This window comes from Danaus plexippus (assembly GCF_018135715.1).
Source record: "Danaus plexippus chromosome 16 unlocalized genomic scaffold, MEX_DaPlex mxdp_23, whole genome shotgun sequence".
Lineage (NCBI taxonomy): Eukaryota > Metazoa > Arthropoda > Insecta > Lepidoptera > Nymphalidae > Danaus > Danaus plexippus.
In genome coordinates, this window is record NW_026869851.1 from 738,355 (window position 1) to 764,524 (window position 26,170).

At 35.1% G+C, this 26,170-nt stretch overlaps 2 protein-coding genes across 2 annotated transcripts; both read right to left on the bottom strand.

The window, feature by feature from the left end:
- Positions 1 to 975, bottom strand: LOC133320283 (uncharacterized). Its single transcript, XM_061528197.1, has one exon. It carries the CDS (start codon positions 973 to 975, stop codon positions 256 to 258), a length of 720 nt encoding a protein of 239 aa, XP_061384181.1. The 3' UTR covers positions 1 to 255.
- On the bottom strand, positions 1 to 26,170 carry LOC116771863 (titin). Its single transcript, XM_061528196.1, is given in 6 exon segments — positions 1 to 5,530; positions 5,533 to 5,705; positions 5,707 to 8,155; positions 8,355 to 10,186; positions 22,840 to 23,099; positions 23,176 to 26,170. Coding segments are annotated over 6 exon segments (11,922 nt in total). The 5' UTR covers positions 26,005 to 26,170; the 3' UTR covers positions 1 to 1,151.

Genomic DNA, 26,170 nt, shown 5'->3' on the forward strand with positions numbered 1-26,170 from the left:
TATTAAATATAAAATTTATTACATGGCAATGTTTAAAAAAAGAAAAATATAGCAATACATATAAATGTTACGAATATTACATTTTTTATCAATATTATGCATAAACGATTATGTAATTAGGAGGCACAACGATATAATTCTTAAGACTAGTATTGTTAACTTTTAATAAATACATCTTTATATTTTTATAGCAATAATAAGTGAGGAATGATATTTTCTTGTTGTTAGGAAAGTTATTCAGATATATAGTACTTTTTATGACTTTTGCTGAGTTATTTTCGCCGTATAAAATTTGTGCTCGCGAGAATCGCGTGTATGCTTGAACGGGGTGCGGGGAGATTCAATCAGTGTGGCAGGACAAGTGCCATGGACATGCGTTGTGTATTCTCTCTTGTAGCTTGAACTGCCATCTCCTAATACGAAATGCGATGTTGTACCAGTCCTCGTCTGCCGCTCTACTCTTTCTGTGCGTTCAGATCTCGCGGTGTGGTCGGACCTCGAAAAGTTACCGTAGGAACGGGCTTCAGAATGACCATAAAATTCACCACCAACTCGCAGATTGTCTCTCGATACCACTCTAGGTTGACGCTCGATAATCAAAGTAGATTCACCATCTCTCTTTTGCTGACGTCTCACATCGACATTTTCAGAGCTGTGTGATGATACAGCGTTATCCCGACCTGATCGGTGCATGGAGCTAATACTTTTTCTATCAGCACTATGGGTTGAATTGCTTATATATTCACCGCGGTCACTGAGATTTATTATACTTTTACGTTGAGCAGCAGCTGTAGAACTTATCGAATGTTGTGCTTCTGTCGTAGAGGTTATTCCCTTCCTATGTAGAACCGCGTTAGTGCTAGAAGCATCTGACACCAAGTCGGAAGTACGTTTGTGGTGACCAATACGTGCTGTGTTTTCATTGGAGCTAACTAAAACTTCTCCACCACCATGCATAGCTCGTTGGAATTCCATACTTGTTTTATTCACACTATCGCTCAAATGGCTACGATTTACTGTGTGAGAATGGTGAGTTGAAGATGATCTTGAAATATTATTCTCTGTGTGACTGGATAGCACGTTCCTTGACCTTCCATCAACATTACTACCACCAGATTGAGTGTTGTAATGTGTTTGATTTATATTTTGGTTTAAAATGTCATGACTTTCATTAAATTGGTTTCTTTTAGCATTTGCTTCGGTGTATATTTTGTGTTATCATGTTTTATATTTGTATTAGAATGAATTGTTTCTCTTCCATGTTGCACCGACTTGGAGCTGTGTTCGCTGGATCGAACATCAGATGACACATAACTATTTTGTCCAATTTGTTTATTTTGACTTGACGAGGAATCAACATGTTGTTCTGAAATGATTGCTTTACGTGATTTTCCTTGAAGATTTTGATTTACATATTGCTTTTCAGAAACAGACCGCTGTGTGGATTGGTTTGCATTATGATTAACATCATGTTTACCTTCTATAATATACGTTGTATTTGAAGAATGTGTTTGATTTTGTAAGTTATTTCTGCTGTCGGAGGTAACTATTTTTTCCATAGAGTTTGTCTGCTTATTTGGTGTAGAGGAACTAACAATGTGACCATTTCTATTTGAATGTGTGTCGCCGAGACTGGTGTTAGAAACTTCTACATTTCTTGTTACATTTACCCATTTACCTCCAATCAATTTCTTTTCCGTCACTTGTTTCATTGTTTTGGTTACCGATGACATAGTTTTGCTTTGTTTTACATCTTGTTTTATAATGTTGCGTTCTGTAGTATTCTTCGAAATTATACGATTAGTATGATCACGACTGCTAACGTCTTGGTGTGATAAATTATCCGTTTGTTTTAAAACATCAGTTGATCTACCACTTTCATTCTTATCCCTGTTTGTTATGAAATGTTGTGTTTGTGTTCCGGTTTTAGATTGATCAAAATGTTCTACATTAGAACTACGAATATTAGTATGTTTAGAAGATATTTCCGAATGAGTCGTCTTCACATTGCTCTCTTGACGTACATCACTCATGCTTACTTTTGATGTATGTAAAGTCTGATTGCTACTATCAATCTTATGGATATCATCAGTAGAAGTAGTAGTCCTGGAATCGTATTTACTCATATCAGAAATGTGCCTTACTTGACCTGGTCCAGAAATTCCTCTTGTTTTTTCTGGTTTACTTAAATCTGTTTCGTATTCGGGTCTCTTCGGTGATTCTTTATTGTCTTGAGTGTGTAAATTGTCTTTTGGTCGAATAGGACTTGCTCTTTCACCAGGTTGCCATTGAGGTCTTTGAGGATGATCTGATCGGTCTTCAAACTTTCTTGTAACGTCTTTATTGTCTGGAGTATGTAAATTATCTTTTGGCCGAATTGGAGTAGCTCTTTGGCCAGGCTGCCATTGGGAGTTTTGAGGATAATCTGACCCATCTTCCGGCCTTGTTAAGATGTCTTTGCTATCTCGAACATGCAAATTATCTTGTGGTCGAATAGGACTCGCTCTGTCACTAGGTTGCCATTGACTTCTCTGAGGATGATCGGACTCACCATTGGGTCTTCTTGAACTTCCTTTAATATCTGGAATATGTAAATTATCCTTTGGTCGGAAGGGGCTTGCTCTGTCGCCTGGCTGCCATTGGGTTCGTCTTTGTGGAAAATCTGTTTCACTATCAGATTTTCTTGGAGTGTCTTTACCGTCTTCAATTGGAGAACTATCTTTTGGTCTAATCGGACTGCTTCTATCGCCCGGTTGCCATTGTGAACCCGTAGGGCGGTGAATTTCACCTCGTGACATTTTTGACGAATCAGTCTCATCATCAGGACGTTTACTTTCCCTTGGCTGTATAGGGCTTGATATTTCATTTGTTTGCAATTGCGGTCTTTTCAGATGGCCCAATTCGTCCTTTGGCTTGACACTACCTTCTGGATAAACCTTCTCAGGTACAAAATCACCTGAATCATAGACGTCTTTTGGCTTTTCCTTATCATAAGGACCTCTTTGTGTCTTTTTAATATCAGTAGTTTTCATGGTCTCAGTGCGTTGAGATTTAGAAGAGTCAGAAGATGTTACATGATGTGTATTGTCACTTTCATAGTACCGCACGACTTTAGTTGTAGATCCTGAATCAACGTTTTCGTTAATAAGATATGTTGTATCTTTATTAGATGGTATCTTGTTTATTGGCGAAGTTTCATATTGTTCTTTCGGTAAACGAGTGTCATATACAGAACCTTGAACCCTGTCGTTAACAGTTTTTTGATCACTAGTATCATATGTTATAGAAGACTTTACATTCTTGGTCGTTTTATTAAAATCATTTCTTCTAACATGATCTTCGAAAACACCTTCAATTTTAAGATTATCCTCTCTTCTTGTCAATTTTACTCTTTGACCCTTTACAACCCTGTAGGTGTCTGAAGAACGTGTATTTTCCATTGTCCCTTCCATTTTGAGATTGTCCTCATGCTTAACTATTGCAGTTCTGTCTCCTTTAACTGAGCTATAATCATTTCGTTGCTTCATATCTATAAATTCGCCTTCTATTTTAAGATTATCTTCTCTTCGGATAATATCCACTCGATCAACGTTTTGTTTAAACCGTGTGTCCGTCTCTCTTTCAAGAGTAATATTATCGACATGTTTAAAAGGCTTGCGTTTCTCAGCAGGTTGAGATGGAACTACTTCCGGTGTATAAAATTTACCGTCAGTCTTAAGATTATCTTGAGGTTTGACTACTGGCGCCCTCTCGCCCTTTGTAGCTCTATAATCGTCACGAGTCTGAAGATCAATAAATTTACCTTCAGTCCTTAAATTATCTTCATGCTTCTGTATAACTACTTTCTCTGTTCTTTCAATACGTTTGTAATCATCTCTTGAACGACGTGTATCAATAACACCTTCCATTTTCAAGTGATCCTCATGTTTTACGATATCAGCGCGATCACCTTTTGTAACCACATAATCAGTACGACGAGTAATTTCCATATTACCTTCTGGCTTTAGATTATCTTGTGGTTTTTTAGGGGTTTGTTTCTCAGCTGGCTGCCATTCTTCAGGTTTTGGTTTTTCAAATTCACCCTCAGGTTTTAAGTTATCCTTAGGTTTCTTTACTTCAGGCCTTTCAGCTGGTTGCCATTTGTCTCTTTTGGGAGTATTGAAATCTCCCTCTGGTTTTAGGTTATCTTCTGGCTTTTTCGCCTTTGGCCGTTCAGCGGGTTGCCATTCAGGTTGTTTCGGTTTTTCAAATTTCCCTTCAGGCTTTAGATTATCTTTTGGTTTCTTTTGCACGGGACGGTCGGCAGGGTGCCATTCATCTGGTTTCCGTTGTTCGAAATCTCCTTCAGGTCGTAAATTGTCCTTAGGTTTCTTCTGTTGAGGTCGTTCAGCAGGACGCCAACGATCTTTTTCTGGAGTTTCAAAATCACCTTCCGGTTTAAGATTATCTTTTGGTTTCTTTTGCACGGGACGGTCGGCTGGGTGCCATTCATCTGGTTTCCGTTGTTCAAAATCTCCTTCAGGTCGTAAATTGTCCTTAGGTTTCTTCTGTTGAGGTCGTTCAGCAGGACGCCACTCATCTGGTTTTCTTTGTTCAAAATCACCTTCAGGACGTAGATTGTCTTCAGGTTTCTTCTGTTGCGGTCGTTCTGCAGGACGCCAACGCTCCTTTTCTGGGGTTTCAAATTCACCTTCCGGTTTAAGATTATCTTTTGGTTTCTTTTGAACGGGACGATCGGCTGGGTGCCATTCATCTGGTTTTCTTTGTTCAAAATCTCCTTCAGGACGTAAATTATCTTGAGGTTTTTTGGGTTGTGGACGTTCTGCAGGGCGCCATCTGTCTTTTTCTGGAGTTTCGAATTCACCTTCCGGTTTAAGATTATCTTTTGGTTTCTTTTGTACAGGACGATCAGCAGGACGCCACTCATCTGGTTTTCTTTGTTCAAAATCACCTTCAGGACGTAGATTGTCTTCAGGTTTCTTCTGTTGCGGTCGTTCTGCAGGACGCCAACGCTCCTTTTCAGGGGTTTCAAATTCACCTTCCGGTTTAAGATTATCTTTTGGTTTCTTTTGAACAGGACGCTCTGCTGGTTGCCAATCATCTGGTTTTCTTTGTTCAAAATCTCCTTCAGGACGTAAGTTATCCTGAGGCTTCTTTTGTTGGGGTCTTTCGGCAGGACGCCATCGCTCTTTTTCTGGAGTTTCGAATTCGCCTTCCGGTTTAAGGTTGTCTTTTGGTTTTCTCTGAACGGGACGATCAGCAGGCTGCCACTCATCTGGTTTTCTTTGTTCAAAATCTCCTTCAGGACGTAGATTGTCTTTCGGTTTCTTCTGTTGCGGTCGTTCAGCAGGACGCCAACGCTCCTTTTCTGGAGTTTCAAATTCACCTTCTGGTTTAAGATTGTCTTTTGGTTTCTTTTGAACTGGGCGGTCGGCTGGATGCCATTCATCTGGTTTTCTTTGTTCAAAATCACCTTCAGGACGTAGATTGTCTTCAGGTTTCTTCTGCTGCGGTCGTTCAGCAGGACGCCAACGTTCTTTTCTGGAGTTTCAAATTCACCTTCTGGTTTGAGATTGTCTTTTGGTTTCTTTTGAACTGGGCGGTCGGCTGGTTGCCATTCATCTGGTTTTCTTTGTTCAAAATCACCTTCCGGACGTAAGTTATCCTGAGGCTTCTTTTGTTGGGTCTTTCGGCAGGACGCCATCGCTCTTTTCTGGAGTTTCGAATTCGCCTTCCGGTTTAAGGTTGTCTTTTGGTTTTCTCTGAACGGGACGATCAGCAGGCTGCCACTCATCTGGTTTTCTTTGTTCAAAATCTCCTTCAGGACGTAGATTATCTTTAGGTTTCTTTTGTTGCGGTCGTTCAGCAGGACGCCAACGCTCCTTTTCTGGAGTTTCAAATTCACCTTCAGGTTTAAGGTTATCTTTTGGTTTCTTTTGAACTGGTCGGTCGGCTGGTTGCCATTCATCTGGTTTTCTTTGTTCAAAATCACCTTCAGGACGTAAGTTGTCCTGAGGCTTCTTTTGTTGAGGTCTTTCGGCAGGCCTCCATCGCTCTTTTTCCGGCGTTTCAAATTCACCTTCAGGTTTTAGGTTATCCTTAGGTTTTCTCTGTACAGGACGATCAGCAGGCTGCCACTCATCTGGTTTTCTTTGTTCAAAATCTCCTTCAGGTCGTAAATTGTCTTCAGGTTTCTTCTGTTGAGGTCGTTCAGCAGGACGCCAACGCTCCTTTTCTGGAGTTTCAAATTCACCCTCCGGTTTAAGGTTGTCTTTTGGTTTCTTTTGAACTGGACGGTCGGCTGGTTGCCATTCATCTGGTTTTCTTTGTTCAAAATCACCTTCAGGACGTAAGTTGTCCTGAGGCTTCATTTGTTGGGGTCTTTCGGCAGGCCTCCATCGCTCTTTTTCCGGCGTTTCAAATTCACCTTCAGGTTTTAGGTTATCCTTAGGTTTTCTCTGTACAGGACGATCAGCAGGCTGCCACTCATCTGGTTTTCTTTGTTCAAAATCTCCTTCAGGTCGTAAATTGTCTTCAGGTTTCTTCTGTTGAGGTCGTTCAGCAGGACGCCAACGCTCCTTTTCTGGAGTTTCAAATTCACCCTCCGGTTTAAGGTTGTCTTTTGGTTTCTTTTGAACTGGACGGTCGGCTGGTTGCCATTCATCTGGTTTTCTTTGTTCAAAATCACCTTCAGGACGTAAGTTATCCTGAGGTTTCCTTTGTTGGGGTCTTTCGGCAGGCCGCCATCGCTCTTTTTCTGGCGTTTCAAAATCACCTTCTGGTTTAAGGTTGTCTTTTGGCTTCTTTTGGATAGGACGATCAGCAGGCTGCCACTCGTCTGGTTTTCTTTGTTCAAAATCTCCTTCAGGTCGTAGATTGTCTTCAGGTTTCTTCTGTTGAGGTCGTTCAGCAGGACGCCAACGCTGCTTTTCTGGAGTTTCAAATTCACCCTCCGGTTTAAGGTTGTCTTTTGGTTTCTTTTGAACTGGACGGTCGGCTGGTTGCCATTCATCTGGTTTTCTTTGTTCAAAATCACCTTCAGGACGTAAGTTATCCTGAGGCTTCTTTTGTTTGGGTCTTTCAGCAGGCTGCCATCGCTCTTTTTCTGGCGTCTCAAATTCCCCTTCCGGTTTAAGATTGTCTTTTGGTTTCTTTTGAACAGGACGTTCAGCAGGCTGCCACTTATCTGGTTTTCTTTGTTCAAAATCACCTTCAGGACGTAGATTGTCTTCAGGTTTCTTCTGTTGTGGTCGTTCAGCAGGACGCCAACGCTCCTTTTCTGGGGTTTCAAATTCACCTTCCGGTTTGAGATTGTCTTTTGGTTTCTTTTGAACTGGTCGGTCAGCTGGTTGCCATTCATCTGGTTTTCTTTGTTCAAAATCACCTTCAGGACGTAAGTTATCCTGAGGCTTCTTTTGTTGGGGCCTTTCGGCAGGCCGCCATCGCTCTTTTTCTGGCGTTTCAAACTCACCTTCTGGTTTAAGGTTATCCTTAGGTTTTCTCTGAACAGGACGATCAGCAGGCTGCCACTCATCTGGTTTTCTTTGTTCAAAATCACCTTCAGGACGTAAATTATCCTCAGGTTTCTTTTGTTGAGGACGTTCAGCAGGTCGCCATTGCTGTTTTTCAGGAGTTGTAAATTCTCCCTCAGGACGTAAATTGTCTTCGGGTTTCTTTTGCTTCGGTCGTTCAGCAGGATACCATTCTTCTTGTTGTGGTTTTTCAAAGTCTCCTTCAGGCCTAAGGTTATCCTTAGGCTTCATAGGTTTAATTCGCTTTGGCGTTTTTTGTTCCAAAGTTCGATACTCTTCTTGTGTAGTTGTTAAAGTCTCTACGTTTTCTGTTGAATGAAACTTTTCAAAATCTTCTTTTGTCCATGTTCGACGTCTTTGTGGACGTTCTACGGTCGTTGTTTTTTCAGCATAATCCTGTTGATTGGACGTAACAAAATCGACAACACCTTCACATATTAAATTATCTGTCATTTTCGTTATCTTAGAAGTTCTTTCAACGATGTCAGTATAATCAATGTATTCAGATTGTGATGTTGTTTCGGTTATCATTTCCCCTTCAATTTTAGTCCATGTGTTTCTCCTCACAGGTTTTAGCTTCTCCACGGGTTTTACTGTGTACTCAGAACGCGATGTGGTGGAATCTATAAATATAACATTTGATTACTAATAAATGATAAAAGGTGACAAGAACATGTGTAAAAAAATTTGTTATATTGGATCGAAGAAGAAATTAATTTATACTAATAAAAAAATCTTTTTAATAAGGTTCTTCACTTAGTACCTTAGACAAAAACTTTATGAGTGTTGCACATCCTAAAACTATAAAAATAAAATTATTACCTATGAACTCTCCTTCAGTGATAATATTGTCAGTTCGTCGAACAATTTCTGCCCTTTCACCAATAACAACTTTGAAATCTTCAGTTTTTGTGCTTGACGATGTGAAGTCTCCTTCAGGTTTTAGATTATCTAATGGCTTTTTCTGTTGAGGTCTTTCAGCAGGTTTCCAGTCTTCCTTTTTCGGAGTTGTAAATTCTCCTTCTGGTTTGAGATTGTCTTGCGGTTTTATAGGTTTTTGACGTTCAGAAGGTTTCCAAGAAGTTTTCTCTGGAGTTGTAAAATCTCCTTCAGGTTTTAAGTTATCCTGTGGCCGCCGTACTGGAGCTCTATCTCCAGGTTGCCATTCTTCCGGCTTTCGACGCTCAAAATCACCTTCTGGTTTTAAGTTATCCTCAGGTCGACGAACAGGTGCTCTATCACCAGGACGCCATTCTTCTGGTTTGGGTCTTTCAAATTCTCCTTCAGGTCTTAAGTTATCTTCTGGTTTTTTAGGTATCTGTCGATCTGCGGGACGCCAGCTGTCTTTTTCAGGAGTGGTAAATTCACCTTCCGGTCTTAGATTATCTTGAGGGCGACGAGTTGGAGCACGATCACCCGGTCTCCATTCATCAGGTCGCCTCTGTTCAAATTCACCTTCCGGTTTGAGGTTATCCTGTGGTCTTTTAACAGGAGCCCTGTCTCCTGGTTGCCATTCTTGTGGTTTTCTGTCTTCAAAGTCCCCTTCAGGTTTCAAATTATCCTCAGGTCGGCGAACAGGCGCTCTGTCTCCTGGACGCCATTCCTCCGGTTTGGGTCTTTCAAATTCTCCTTCAGGTCGTAAGTTATCTTCTGGTTTTTTAGGTATCTGTCGATCTGCGGGACGCCAGCTGTCTTTTTCAGGAGTGGTAAATTCACCTTCCGGTCTTAAATTATCTTGAGGGCGACGAGTTGGAGCACGATCACCCGGTCTCCATTCATCAGGCCGCCTCTGTTCAAATTCACCTTCTGGCTTGAGGTTATCCTGTGGTCTTTTAACGGGAGCCCTGTCTCCTGGTTGCCATTCTTGTGGTTTTCTGTCTTCAAAGTCCCCTTCAGGTTTCAAGTTATCCTCAGGTCGGCGAACAGGCGCTCTATCCCCTGGACGCCATTCCTCCGGTTTGGGTCTTTCAAATTCTCCTTCAGGTCGTAAGTTATCTTCTGGTTTTTTCGGTATCTGTCGATCTGCGGGACGCCAGCTGTCTTTTTCAGGAGTGGTAAATTCACCTTCCGGTCTTAGATTATCTTGAGGGCGACGTGTTGGAGCACGATCACCCGGTCTCCATTCATCAGGCCGCCTCTGTTCAAATTCACCTTCTGGCTTGAGGTTATCCTGTGGTCTTTTAACGGGAGCCCTGTCTCCTGGTTGCCATTCCTGTGGTTTTCTGTCTTCAAAGTCCCCTTCAGGTTTCAAGTTATCCTCAGGTCGGCGAACAGGCGCTCTATCCCCCGGACGCCATTCCTCGGGTTTTCGCTTTGCAAAATCACCCTCCGGTTTTAAATTATCTTCTGGTTTTTTAATAGGAGCTCTTTCACCTGGACGCCATTCTTCTGGACGTCTTTTTTCGAAATCACCTTCAGGCCTCAGATTATCTTCTGGTTTCTTGGCTTTGGGACGTTCGACAGGCTGCCAGTGCGGTCGCTCAGGTTCTATAAATTCCCCTTCAAGTCTCAAATGATCTTCATGATAGACTGCGCTTGTACGATTTACGTACTTTTCGTCGTAGTCTTGTTGGTATGCGGAGACAACGCTCGTAGTGTGCTTCTCCACATCGAACAATGGCTCCGGGACATCGTTGTGTGGGCAGCGGTGACGCCTAAATTTATGAACAAAAAATTAAAATTAAAACTCTAAAAATTTAAAATCTAACTGTTTAAATCAATAGTAGTTTTTCACTTATCAATGTTATATTTTTTTTCAATTATGTGCCTATTATTTTCTGAAAAGGCGGTTAAGTTTGTAAGTTATCTAATCAAAAATATTTTACAAGTATTTAACACAAATTGTCAGTAAGTAGAATCTATATATTAAACGTTCTGAAATCGAAAAGTAAGTGAAACTACGTGTTTTTTGTTGTATAAATTATAAAAACTTCGTATCTAACAGTCACCTTAAACGATATGGATGCAAATACAATGGAAAACGTCTTGGTTTTGGTAAAGGCGGTAGAACAAGAGGTTTGGCCATCGTACGCGTCCATTGCGCTTCGCACTCTGAAGTCCCTCTTATTTAATTATATACACTATTGCCGAACACATCGTAGCGTTAAAATATTTCTTAATTCATTACTTCCGATATAGATTACACAATGATTTACTGAATTCTTTGATTTGTTTAATACTTTTCGGGTTTTTGTATGAATAAAACTATATTATATTTTTCTATTGCAGGTTTACAATACGTTGATCGCTAACCGAAGTAACGCACAGCCGAGCGTACATCAGATCAAAGACTGACGGGTTTCCATTTGATTATGTTTGCTATTCCTAGGAATTCAGTTAGCTACTTTATTTATTCTAATTGTAACTTAATGTTCTATAAAAGGATAGATATATATTTTCTAAAAAACTTTTTAATATAAGTTTTATATACATATAATATTTTATCCGCATTACTAAGTTCCTTACAAGACAAGTTGGCGTGTAGTTAAAATTACTATTGTACTAATATCTAATTGATATATTAAATCAGAAGAAACATTACAGTTTTCTAGTAGAGGAAATAAGAAAAATCTCTACATTTATCAAATATAACAAACACCAAAAATAAGGTAGACATAAAGTGATATAAATTTACGATTTAAATTATGAAGTGAAGAGTTCGAGTAGGCGGCTGTTCGTCCAAATATAGTTATGAGTCAATCCTCTCACAGAAACTTATAAGGATCCACTGAGTGAAAGAAAGGGCATCCTTCATCCCATCAACAATCACAAAAAAATAAGCTTCCTGACATGTTATATTTAAAAATTATCTGGACTCTCGAATACTTTGATATAAACTCTAAAAGATTTAATAATTTATCAAGGTTGGCTTAGCAACAATTGTGAAAGTATTTGCCTGAAACCAATTTGTCGCCTAGCGATGGGAATCAAACATAACCAAAATCCGGCCATCGATCGATCGTCCTTACAGTCTCAATAACATATTTCGTATCTTCTGAAGGTTATTTATAGGAATATAAGGAAATAAAATGCACATAGAAGTTATTATTGCTATTAGAAATAGAAAGCTTTAAATATATTTTTTTTGTGTTATATGGAAATTATAATGCTATTGATTCTACGTCAATCAATTTAAATGTTAAAACCTTTTTTTCAGAACTTACTCATGTCTAAACATAGTAGGTAGTACTTTACGTCAGTCACTTAATTATATATTAAATAAATAGGTATAGTTGTGATAGTTAGAAAATATATATGAATCTGATCAAGTAAGTCATAAATCGACGAATTTCGATGACATGGGAAGAGAATTTTGAGAAGTATAAAGTAATCTTAGTTTTAAATTTATATGAACAGTTATATGAATATGATTTTCATTTTAAAATTATTAGGTTTCGGTTAAAGATTATGACTTGTTGGCTTCTGTACAATACAAGTATGAGACGGTTAAGGACAAATAACGTGACTAGCAACAGATAGCGAGTTCTAAGAGAAGACGACCGTGGCATATATTGTGAAAATATCCTCATATGCTTCATTAAACATGTCTTTTCTGACGCTCTATATTCACTCTCTTTGTTCGATAAAGGAAATGTTAAAATTATAATGTTTCGCGTTATCCAAAATTAAATCGTTTGGATGTTCCAATAATTGGGAAAAATGATCTCAGTGGCGTTAGCAATAAAAAAACATAATTAAATCCTTTGAAATGTAGGCGTTGTTTTACTATATTTATTATTAAGGATTCATTGCTCTTTCCTGAGAAGCACTTGATTTCACAATCGCAGATGTTCACCCAATGCAGCCTGACTCACAGGGGTCGGATGACGGAGCTGATCTCGCTCACTATATCGGGAGTATTACTCAACTTTGAATATCTGAATTTGTTATATTTGTTTGTTTTTAGAATTTAGCTGTCTCACTTACCGCGAATCCAATAGCAATATTTATCCTTCGCTTACAATATTGTTTTAAATTAATTTCTCATAATGTTTCATATTTCACTCATATGTTAAGCTGTGCTCTTGATGAACTACAATCTGACGTTACATTGCCGTCATCGGATGTAATTTTATCTCCAGTTATATAAAAGTAATACTTATAGAAAAGAAGGGAATTTGAGCATGTGGCTGTTTGTTAATCACAGATACTTGGCGGTAATAACAACTTCGTATCAATTATACAGCTCACCGTCCAGCTTGCAGCTTTAGTAGGATTCTGTCAAGCTATAAATCTATAACAATAAATTATGAAAAACGACATCCTCACGATAACTCACATCTAAGTTCTAAACTGTACAAAGAATATTAAATTTAATTTGCTTCTCCACAGAATTTTTTTATTAAGGTTGATCTGCTGCGGCCAAAGACTCGGAGCAATAAAATACTAAGATCCAGCAACCAGTCATTATCACAGATTATATAAAACATAAAATATAGAAAAAAACTTAATTAACTTGATATTGGACCATGTAAAAAGATACCGATAATAAACTATCTCTTTTTATTTAGAAACAAGTAATTAAAGCATTTACTTTCATATACAATACTTTAATTGTAAAAAAACACGAATATTTTAAAAGAAAAAACACGAATTCTAATATTCTCCCACGAAATTTTTCAAGGTGACCTATTGTTGCTTTTAAGTGCAAAATAATTTACCGACAAAAAAATTTTCTGTAGCATTCGTACCTTTCGTAATTAAATTATTATCAAAGACAAAGGCTCTATTCAAACTAATGGCCTTATTGGTTAGAATAAATATTGAAGACAAAAAACAAAAGATTTTTGTATTAGATAAAGAATATAAGCGCAAATTAATCCATTTAAAGTCTTTGTACAACGTGTATATGGACACTCAATCAATAAAGTAAGAATTTGCTTGCTTAGTTTTATATTTCGAACTTTTTATGTCACTAACATGAGACTTATTTCAATAGGTACCGAGAATCCTTGAAATTCCAGTCTTAATTTTAATTTCTATCAAGATTTAATGAACTGAAAAGTTAGATGAGAACAACTAAAAGAACCCGTCCAATTAAAATAATTTATCAAATTTGATATTCTTAGCAATTTTTTTTAGAACACATTTGAATTGATGTATGTATATTTTGAGTATAATTTTTCCTTTTAAATGAAAACCAAATTAATAATACCGCTATTATAAATAAATGTCATCTGTCACTTCTTTCTCGGATTTGGCTGAGCTGTTTGGTATGAATCTACACCATATGGCCAACGACCTTCCATGACGGTAAGTGTGCTACTCCCACGCTTCATCTTAGCAACTCTCACCAGATTATTATTGTTTGATATTAAAATCACCTTCACGTGTTAAAATTTTTTGTATCAAAGGAAGTGATACTGGCTTTAAATTAAACAAATAAAAAAACATTATTCAACAATGAGTTCGCCTGTTAATTTATTTCTCTAATTCCAAATTTAAATGCTGCATAATTTTGAAATATACCAACTATTTACTTATGGCAAAACCACGGTGATATGAACACTTTTATGGTTTAAGACAAAGTATTTACTCGCATAATCTTATCACAACATATCACTCTTTTTGGAACGATAACCTTAATAGGCCATTGCAAAAATAAGAGAACGACTGGGCGTGATCTTATTGCATAATCTCTTAAATTAATTGTATACGTTACTTTTATTTTGTAATTATATAAAAAAGAAATTCTTATTAAAAAATTGTATTGTATTATCAATAGTATTTAGCTTAATCATCGTGACAATTCATTCAAATCCTTTTCTCTTATATGAATAAATATTATAAAAAAAATCATAACAATGACATCATTGCCACACTCAGGATATCATTTTTAACCGCGTGCGGTTTGCACTGCATGTAATTCTCTATTATTAGATAAATCTCAACAACACAAAGCTGTGTAGGACTGTCCGTAACTTCCTGTAAACACTTAGCAAGGCAAAACGAATAATAAAACCATTTAACTCCAATTGATATTACATAACCTTCAGATGGAACATCAACCCAGTTATCAAGAAAAATTTCAAGAATAAGTATCTTAAATCCTTCATGGAGGAACTTACGCAGCTCACAAATTGAGGAATCCCGTTGTTTTGTGGACTAAAAAGTTCCCTCGCCTTTATTCTTATTCATTTTCGTACACCAAGCTACCTTATAGCAAAAAAAGGTAACTGTTTAAGGCTTATGAATTAAAAATTTAAAACAAACCTAAATACTCCCGAGTCCCTATATGGCTGTAGTCGCCACAACTTTCCTTGTGCATTAAATTGAGGCCGATTCTTTTTACTATCCTTATAAGAACATAATGTATACTCGGAGCTCGGACACACCAATTCATTTTATTTCAGGACTGGAAGCCAGTTTCCTATAGATGTATATTTTATGCCTACCTTGGCATTCAATTTTCTACTTCTTTTGACCTCCTATATTTTATTTTATTAATGATTTTTACATCGCTATAATATTGAATTGAATTTCGTTTTATCATATCATATCTACCGCGTGCACCTTAATTTTATGAGATATGTGAAAATTTGATAATATTAATACCTCACGTTTTGCAGTTTGATAAAATATATTACAATAAAAAGAAAGTATGTAATGATGATTTTACATTATACTACATACATATTCTATAAGATAGAATAATAAAATGATTACGTCATCCCATATATTATTTGACGGAATGGGATTATAATTCCGTATATAGAATAATCGGTTTAAATGTATTCTGCCAGCCAGGGCGTATAATACTCGCTAGAAGCCTTATAATTGTGGACTCCAAGCCATTACGTTTCGGAATGCAAAAAAAAAGTTGATTGTTGTAAAAATTACGTCAGACTGCAAAACCGAGTGAGTTGAAACGTTAAGTTTTACATAGAGTAAACAAGTAAGAAACGAGTTTAAGCGAGGTTGGATGCGATGAGATCACCGACGCGAATAACTCCAGCCTGAGGTCGGCGGACAGACACGTCTTTCTAATTTGTCGATTTTATTATTCCTCTGACGCTAAATGGCTATTGAAAACATGTGTTGGATGGTGACAAACTAAGTTTTATTTCTAAACATCAAATGAGTTTTCTTTCTGTCAAAAAAAATCATACCTACAAAACTTTTACTTAAAATAACACTTTGGGTATGAATATTAAATACTGCAGACCGGTTTTTTACGGTGTTCAATATTTTGTTTGCTGTTTGGAAAAGAATAAAATTAAATAATCTAGCACATTGGCTCAAAATATTATTGTTACACATTTATAACACTAACAAAGATTACGGAACTAGTTCCTTTTACAAAAGATAAGCAGATAATAAATGTAAACAAATCAAAGGTGATTATTACGTTAATAGTGTAAAGACTAAGGGAGCATAGATCTGTCTTGATGACTACATTAGGACATTTGTTATAAAGTTATCTGTTTAACAAACAAAGCAGTTTGGAATTAAGATATTTATAAGTGAGATAGAGTACCAGGCAAAGACACAGCAAAGGTCAATTCAACACTCGAACTCAATTGACTGAGTGGGCGACGCCATTTGGCTTATTAGTATTTATGTCGGTAACTCTGATTACTCCTATCACCAAGACTTGTTAAACCCTCATCATAAACCCAGTTACAATCGTGGATAATACAGGATATAATTCATCTAACTTTTTCACTATTCACACACAATGCTCCGGACTAAATTTTACGACCGTTTTGTCCTTCAGAACGGCCTCATAATTTATGTATTTGAATACGTTATGAAAGCAGGTGTATAATTACAGTCAAAATATACTAACTGTTAAGTAAATTTTCTATATTATTTAGAGCATTTATCCTATATTATTATGGGTTTTACAAAGACAGAACATACCCTAAAATTTAGTACCAAATAACCATACAAAGCCTATGAAAGCGAACCACTCTTTAGCTTGGCAACACATCACTATTCAAGTGTGCTATTGAAAAGTCAACACTCCCACCAATCAATTAACATACAATGCATGTAAGATGCGAAATATTTTCTGGGAAAGATTGTGTTGAGCATACACTAAATGTTTTGGGAAAGAAAATATTTACTGTAATTATAGTTCTAATAATTACGTTCTATATTTGGGCTTTGACTAACACAGTCATGTTTGTGACAATTGTGATAACCTGTCTATAACATATTCGTAGTATTCAAAATAGGATCACAGAAATGTTACAAATGTCTTTTATACAATACATGTGTATACTTTTCAAATTTGTTACGTTTCTATAAGGAAATTAACTCATAAATCCATTGGTCACAATTATTCCTAACGAACCTAACTGCTTTTATAAAAAGGAAGCAATTTATTTTAATCTCACAAATTAAATTTAATAGGAAAGAAAGTCTTAATAATAGCTTTTGATGTTTAACAAACTCGCTAACATTTACCTACCACTAAACTTTTATATATATACTATTTTTATGCGCATAGTTAAATAATATGCTCTGTGGAAGATAAAGAGTACGCAAACAGGGATGTAAACCTTTTATGTAAATTGTTTAGTTATATATAAATGTATTTACAGAACACACTGCATACGACATACGTATTTGTATGCGGCTACAACTCGTCGGTATGAAAATTATCAGCTGACTTATTGACCTACACAGAAAAAACGGAATAACATTTGACTATACATTGTTGGTTTAATTTGTTATTTTTTTTTTTTCGTCACATTAGTCAACTATCCCATCAGTGTTGTGAATTTTAATGTCATTTTGACATACGAAGGAAAAATATTCCAGCTAACAACTCGCTTATTTTGTTTACATAATATACACCATGTATGACTATCCAGCCTGTCGAATCAACTCGTTTTGGTACGTGTTTTGAATACCCACTGTCTAGCTTTATCGCCTAGGCGCCTAAAAGTCACGTAGTTAAAACAAAGTCTATACAATTTATTATTGACATAATAGGAGAGTTAACGGGTTTTCAATAGACAACATTACTTTGAACATATCATATTTATATTGAAGGAAGTTCTAGTGCTGTATTCGTTAGTATTTTGTAAGAAATTATTCATAAAATTAAAACATTATATATGTATACGGAATAATAATATTCTGCCGGTGTTTTGAACTATGAATTAACATTTAAATATAGTTTTATTATGATGTTTAAGATACATCGCTGTTAAGTGATAGATGAGCAAAAATGATGATAAATAAAACGATACATACTCCTTTGTAGTCATTATAAACAATCATTTGTTTTAGTAGTAAATATGTTATATAAGTGTCTGGTAATGATTTTGATCGTTCAATCAAGTAAGGATGTAATGGAAGTCCAATTAAAAAACAATTACTCTTCGTATGTACTATGAATTTATAATGTTATATTATGCGTACAGATTGTTAATGGTATATTTATGTATTATTATATATTCTATATATATTGGTAACTAGACTCTAACAAGAATTTTGACTCTGAAGTCTTAGGGTCCTTGAAACAGAAAGTACCGTGAACCATTAAATGGATGTAGTCATAAATACATAATAATATAATTTTATTCAAATGATTTGGTTTATGTTGGGTGACGAATAACAGACAGACATATAAACTTTTCATTTTTTTAATACAATTCTATATTTCTTGACACACGTTATGGATATCTGTTGCGCTATATCCGTATAATATCGATCATAAAATATGAAATAAATTTAAACATTCATATAAACTAGGAAATTGCCATAGTGTTATATAAATTGCAAACATAAACTCAAATAGAACCTCACACTATCCTTTCTGACTAAATCTTACACCTACTTTTATTCGAAATGACGTAAACATACCCACGCAATAGACACCTGAGATTTAGGTTGTCTAGAACCCACCTTATGATACCTTCATAGTCTATGAAATAAAGATATGCCGGTAATTTAAATGACATTTTCTATGCAACTAAACAACACCATTGCTCAATCCCTCTATACCCAGGGAATTGTAAAGTACAAAGACCTTTATATAAAATGGCGAAACACTGTCACGATGAGTGCACACCCATCAACACAAGTCCTGTCACAGCCCAGTGACCTTCAGAGTTAATGCCATCCAAACAAATTTGTTAAATGTATAAAAATTAATATTTGCTATTTTTATCGACACGCATTCTAGTGATTTATTAATTATATTATCAATGATTAGAAACAGTAGCGGATAACCTATTGGTGATATACTTTTTATATTAATCTAATACAAATATGGGTGTGGTTTACCCAAACAAATACTTAAGATGTCTATATATTCTTTCTTTCCTTATTATATTTTGATAAGAAATGGCCTATTTTTCACAGCATCATATCTTCTATCTCGTAATAATTCTATCAATGACAATCGTTCGTACTTATCTCAGTTCATGAAGAAATAGTTTTCATTTTATTTATGTGTTTGTGAGTACATCTTGTAATTATAAACTATTATAAGTATTACGTATATTTATTCTATGCCTAATCATGACGTTTGCAATTAAAATTAAAAGATTTTATTGGAAATGAAATTGTGCCTTAACCTTAAGATTTTTACGATGTAATTTTCAATGTATAAATTTAAAAAGAATGGGGTAATTTGTATTAAACCTGTATTCTTGCTAATGTTCACATTCGCTGATAAAAATCTTCGTAACCCTTTGAATATATTTAAGTATATAAAAAAATGGGCATTGCTAAATAGCGGATTACCTTGAAGAAACATGTGTACATTTTTTTTAATCAATTACCAATAAATAGAACTTTATGCTTTTCTAATACCCTTTTAAATGCTAACTACCTTGACTTGGGCAAAGAAAATCATTATCGTGTACATTACAAGACATCAGACGGCTAGAATTTTCCCTGTGTTTTCTATGTAAACGATCAATAATTGCATTAAGGGTCGACCCACGAATAATTGCTTTCAGAATTCTACCATTTCCAAGAAACTTTCCCTATAAATTATATCTTTATCTTTAATAAAAATATATCATATACTTATCTCGCTCTATAATCGGGTGATAATTTATTTATCGAATGATATAATTCTAAAAATTTTAAAATATCTCTCGTAATCACACTTTAACATTCAAGAGAAGGTACTTATATTACGATAGCAATATAATTTACATTCGCTATTGAAGTATTCGGTATCAGTTCAAAGAACTTTGGCAATCATCCCTACAACGTGTTCGTTATAGCATCACCGTTTTGTTTTAGTCTGATAGATTTAACTTCCTGAGTATTTTATAACCAAGACATAGAATACTTACTCGTGTAGATCACATTACGTGTTAAGATTTGATATATCTGCTTTATTTATTATTAAATGAGAAACAAAATGTGTTCTAGAATGAGATAAAAAAACAATGAGAGTATAATTTTTTGCGTCATTGCATCTATTAAAGGCCGATCTGAATGAGGGGGAATGTTTAAGTTTAAATTAGTCATCTATTACTGCATGTTTATTAATAGCCAGTTTGCAATGTTCAAATCAACAGACGTATACATCAGAAGTAATTAAATTCAGTCAGGTCATTTGAGTGTATCTCAATTAAATGGCGACAGAGATATCTCGAAGACACTCACTTTGGATGTCGTGCTATAAAATATAGTGCATATTTATATTTTGCTTTGTTCATTTGGATGAATAAATAACAAAGCGGACTTTTATCTATTGAATACAGCCGTAAATTGTACAACTTTTTAAGTAAAATAGAGGATGTTTTATTTTTGATTATTAATTTTGCAATAACCAATATATATAACAATAGTTTCTGTACATAATGATCGTATTATATCAACTAATCATTACTCTGTGGAATTCCATATCTGTGCCATCAAATTTCATGATCGCTTAGTAAGTTAGTATTTTTAATGTGATGTACCCATAAAGATAGGAGATCCGACATTATGGCACTGTTTTAACACAGCTGTTATCAACTGAATAATATAAATATATTCCTATCTCTGATAACACATGTATATTAGTAAAAATAAATATTTCGCATTTATTGAAGGATTCAAACTAACAAATTTTTTAACCCCTTTTTTTTCTTTAACGTTTATCGTCAAAATATTAAAAAATTACGTTTCCTTTTAATTAAATCTTTCTGCTTGTCTTTTCTATTATATATTTATATACATATATATATCTCAAATATCAACTTTCTCAACCTAACTTGTTTTTAAAACTTGTTTCGCGATTTCTTCCGATTCCACTAAGAAGTTGTCAACGATCTAAATAGCGCAAACGAGAATTTATTGTTATTATCCTGGTTTAGAAAAATTTCAACTTAAATGGTTACGGAAAAGTTGAAGAATTATCCCTTTATTAAGTATATAAAGTCTATATCTTTTACGAATAATCTTTATATAAATGTCAATAATAAACATTTCCTTTATAAGGAAACGTTATATCAAACGCAATACGTATATTTGCATAGTTATTCAGTTTTTGCATTTATTTATATATCTTTAAATAAATGATGTTTATGACAACAATTGTGAATATTTCCCTACAGTCGGTAGAGCTGCTAGAACTATTTATTTACTGGTAACTTATTAACTAACGAACTTACTAAAATAAATTAGCTAATAATAAAGTTTTATTTCTTACGGCAATTTTTTCGAATTTAAAATCATTAAGTTTCTCCTTTTAATATGAACGTGAAAGTAAAAAAAAATATAAAGTCTTAAGTTACAGTTCAATATTGTTTCATATTTATATTTAGAAATCGGATCATTTGTTGCCATTACTGAAAATTATATTGAAAAAAATATTATTTGTAACAAAGAGCTATTATACGATAACGTAATTTAAAACAACCATGTTTAAAATTCGATCACTGATAACGTGTTAATTGTAAATATATAGCATAGAGCGATTAGAAGGCTACTTTCTTTATATGTGTAATTTTATCAGTCATTTAGTCAATAGTACAAGATATAGAATTTTTAATGCCTGATCCACACTCTATTAACATGAATTAATCCTTTTAAAGAGACTTGTTTATACAAAGTTCTCAAAAACAAATGTGATGGAAATCTGAAGACCAGATGAAAGGAAGATAATTAATCGAATAAATCTTCCGTGAATAATTACCTCTTACATTCCATCACGTAACAGTTTTAGATTCCTATCGTTATTGCAGAAATTAAAATTAAAGTGCTTCATATGTATAAGCAATATCCTGCAAGACATCAGTAGCTATATAGGTACTCTCTAAATAAATATGGATACCTATATCTATCTATCACCAAGACTTTTATATGAAGATTTAAAAAAAAAACGCCTTCATTTTCAAAAGTTATTAACTGTGTTACATTAAAATTCCTGTATTTTGGATGACGCATGGGGAAAATATTTCTCGTGCACTGTATTTTATCAGCTGTTTTTTAAGCGTTCCAGTATTCATTTAAACAGTCTTCTATCTAAACGAGTTCTGAATTGAAGATAAATGACGTTTGTTAAAAGCATCCTACGTCTAACTTATATAAGACTTGACTCATTTTGTCATTACGAAAGAAGGTCGTATTAAAAATTTGAAGTTGTATTCCTGTTTCATAGAATTTAGCTTATATTAATTTTAGGTATGAAATCGTAATTAGAGTGTATTAAATTGTTTTCATATCACTATACGATTCCCAAAATCGTATCGTGTCTACAGACAAACGATAGGTTAATGAACTTTGCTACCTCATCGTAAGCTATTATCATTTGAAATGTCAAATGTAGAGTTACGTAAATGCTAATTTATAAGTTGAAGAACGGAATCATCACAATAAGTACGTCTTCAATTTACGATCCACTACATATTATTATTAATTCAAATAACTAACTTCTGTGTTACCTTCTGTAAAGTCGCAAAAATTTTAATTAAAAATTTCCAATTTCAGTTATATGAAAAAAACAGAATTTCAGTTCTGAGCTCTGATGAAAAAAAACACTAAAAATGTAAGTGATTAATACGTTGTAATATATTATATTCACTTTCAAACACATTCAAGAAATTAAGTAGTTACGGATGTATTATTACGACACTTAAAATATTTTGTTCTTAACTCGTTTAAAAAAATTGTTTTTAATTTTTGTTTAATAATAAATTTAAATACTTTAACTCTTTATTTCTCGAACAGCATTTGTGATTATTAAATGTAATGATTTAGGCGCCGTTCCTACACTATATATTCTAATAACTTAAGTCAATACAAGTTATACGTATGATGCTTATAAATAAAAACCTAAATGGCAATTCAACCTTGAGCAAACGGTGAAGTCATCGAAATGAAGTCATAAAAAATATTTACTCACCCACAAGTGCAGATTTCACAGATGCACTGTTCCTTTTCTATGATTTTCTCAGGTTTTTTGGGGCCACCTTGTTTTGGCCTGGTCTCATCCCGACGAACAGTCTCTTCGATGATGGTCCTGTCATCTCGCACTGTTTTTCTGTCGTCTAGGATATGTTCATCGTAGACGGTGCTGACGACGGTGTCCTCCCTCGTAGTGTCCGTTATAGCTCGGTCAACCACGTCGTATTCGCGTATATCTTTCGTAGTGCGGACATCCTTCTAGAAATTTAATTATTAAAACAACCATAGAATACAGTTTTCATCTAAAAACAACTGAAACGTTCAATTCGCTTACCAAATTTTTGATGTCTAACGCACTATTGTCGACAAAAACATCTGTCTTAATCTTCTCATCTTCTTTTGCATCTTCATAGGTTGTTTCTTTTCTGGTGACACCATTTTCAGTTATGTATCGCGTCACTTCAATCTGGCTCCTGGTTTTCTCAATGTCGAATGACTTCTTTAATGCACCCTCTGTTGTGGTGTGCATAATAGTTGTTTCTTCCGTGTCGATGCCTTCGTATAAATCTTTAACATCTTCGTTAATTTTAGTACCGAAAGTAACTTTATCTATCCGTTTGAAGGGATATTTCTTAACAGTTTCAATAATTTCCTTTAAAACTTTGTCATCAATATTTCTCCTGATAACAATATTCTTATTGCTTACTTTGACGTCTTTATTCGACTGTGAAGTTTCAATAATTTTTCTAAGGTCACTTATGGAAGTGAAATCTTTAATGTCCTTTGATGATAATATGATATTTTCTTCCGTATCTTGCCTCTTTAAATGATGCCTTGGTTGCTCAGGTTTCCCAAAAGGCGACATTTGTTTCGGGCGCTTCGGTCTGTCATCTTCATTTTCATAAATAAATTTACCATTCCAAGTACCGGTGCTCCTTTCATACGTTGTTAGAGTGTCTTTAGATTGAGAAGTGGACGATGTTGTTTCTTTCGTAAGATTTTGTTTTTCTTTCGTTATAAAATCGGTGCTTTGCTTTACGGTTTCAGAATCCTGAATATGTGTTTGAGTATCTGTTGATTTAGATATATTTGTATTAGACTGCAGATTTTGTTCTTTTGTTGTTGTTGTCTTTTGTTGTTGTTGTATTTGTTGGTCATAGACATCGACCCCGTCGGTAGTATGCTCTGTTATGGCAGGTTTCCTTGTAAAATCACCACCGTATGTGTTACTTGTTGACGCTATCTCCTTTCCATTTTTGTATAAAGCAGATTCTTCTGTTACATATGAACCACTTTTAGGAACGCCATCCTTTCCAGTGTCATAAAATGATTCTTTGTCAAGAACGTGTCGGGTATATTCGTGCTCTGGTTTAATGTTTGTTCCACTTATGTAGTGGCTCTTTTCATGTGTTGAATGATCTTTACTATCACCCCATTCTCTGTGAGCGCTATCAACAATTCTTTGCTTCCCATCCACAACCTCGAAGACATAGGATGATGTTGATTCTTGGTGTGCACTGCTCGTATTACTTTTTAATATTTTAGTGGAATAGTTCAGGTTTTCCGTATCTCTTATTTGTAGAATATCACCTACTTTTTTCAATTGATTTTGTATTGTGGAGTCATATCCATAGAAATTTGATGAATCTGTCTTATTCATATCACGTCTAGTGTTAACGGTATTTTCACTTGTTACTTTGCTGCTTATATTTTTCTGACTCTCCATAGACTGAGTATTAATTTCTCGACTCTCTGAAACAGTATGACTCTTGTCAATAGTATCAGTCTGTAGATTTTCATTTGAAATAATTTGTTGATGTTGGTTGGATATATCGGAGTGAGAGTTGTCACGGAAAGAAATGTGTCTTCTATCCACGCTATCTGACTGAATATTATCCCTAGCAGTTAATTCCTCGTGAGTAGTTGAGCTATGCTGCTGTTGTATTGCATTATCTTTATGAGAAATAAGGCTCTCATGACTCGTGATCTGAGTTCCATCCTTAACAAATTTAGAATTTTCTTTAACGGTCTTTTCACTTGTTGGTTTTATTCCAGGTTTTCCAGTATCATACTTTGATTTCATATCATAATTTTGAACACTATATGCACTCTCCGGCTTGATGTTAGTACCGCTTATACTAGCGTAATCCTCTTTTGTTGCGTGTTCTTGGGCATCACCCCACTCTCTTTTAGAACTGTCGACTATCCGTTCTTTTCCATCAACAATTTCAACAACATAGGATGACGATGACGACTTTGTCACGTTACTACTTTTAGTCTCACTAGAATGAGACGTGGTGCTAAACTCTGTCGACTTAACATTCTTATCAAGAGTACCTTGACCACCATAAAAATTTGAACTGTCAGACTTAACAGTCTGTGCCCTTCGAGAGTCAGGCGAATTATAACGTTCATTCTCGCGAATATTCATATTTTTTGAATCAAAAGAGGACGAAGTAATTTTATTTGCAAGATTGTCACGATTGGAATGAAATTGTCTTCTTCCTTGAGTATTCATCAGATTCGTTCTTTCTGATTCAATAAAAGATTCTGTAGCACTTGCTCCTTGGGATTTAGACAAGAAACTGTTGTTACTGATGTTACTAGATCTTGTAACATTTTGTGAGGAGTTGTCTATAAATGCGGTATTAAGCGTTTGGTTGTCAACAGTAGAATCAAATGTCTGGCTGTGACTAGAACCAGAGCGTTGCACAGATGTTGATGAAGTTTGATGAATTTCACTTCTAGAGCTTTGTTGGTGAGATGTAGAGGACTCTTGTAACTCAGAAGTCGAAACAAACTCACCTGTGTTCACTTGCGCCATGTCGCTTACATTATGTTCATGAGATCTTACTTGCGATAAGTCGGAAATCGATGGTGCCTCTGTTATTATGTAGTGCGGGTGGCTGTTGTAGTGTTCTGATATAATAGAACCGCTCGTAGATGCATGATCGGTGATATCAGTAATCATAAGCGGGTCGTCCTCTTCGACCTTAACGTCAATGTAGCGGACCTTCTTACCCGAGCTAACCTTCTGTAAGGTATTGCTTGATTTCTGCACAGACGTCGACGTGCTTGATTTCTGAACACTACTCGATGCACTTTTAGATGTGGACACTTCGGTAGCATTTGATTGCTTAGTCTTTTTATTTTTTATAGTCATTTTGTCACTTTATTTTATTTATATACGAAATAATCTGAATAAATATTTCTTAAAAAATTGATTAAATATTCTTAAACACGAGTCTTATATTAAAACACTAAAGTTAAACGATTGCCATGTAACGTAAATAAAAATAGAGATAAACAATTCGCGAGAGTCGTTCGTG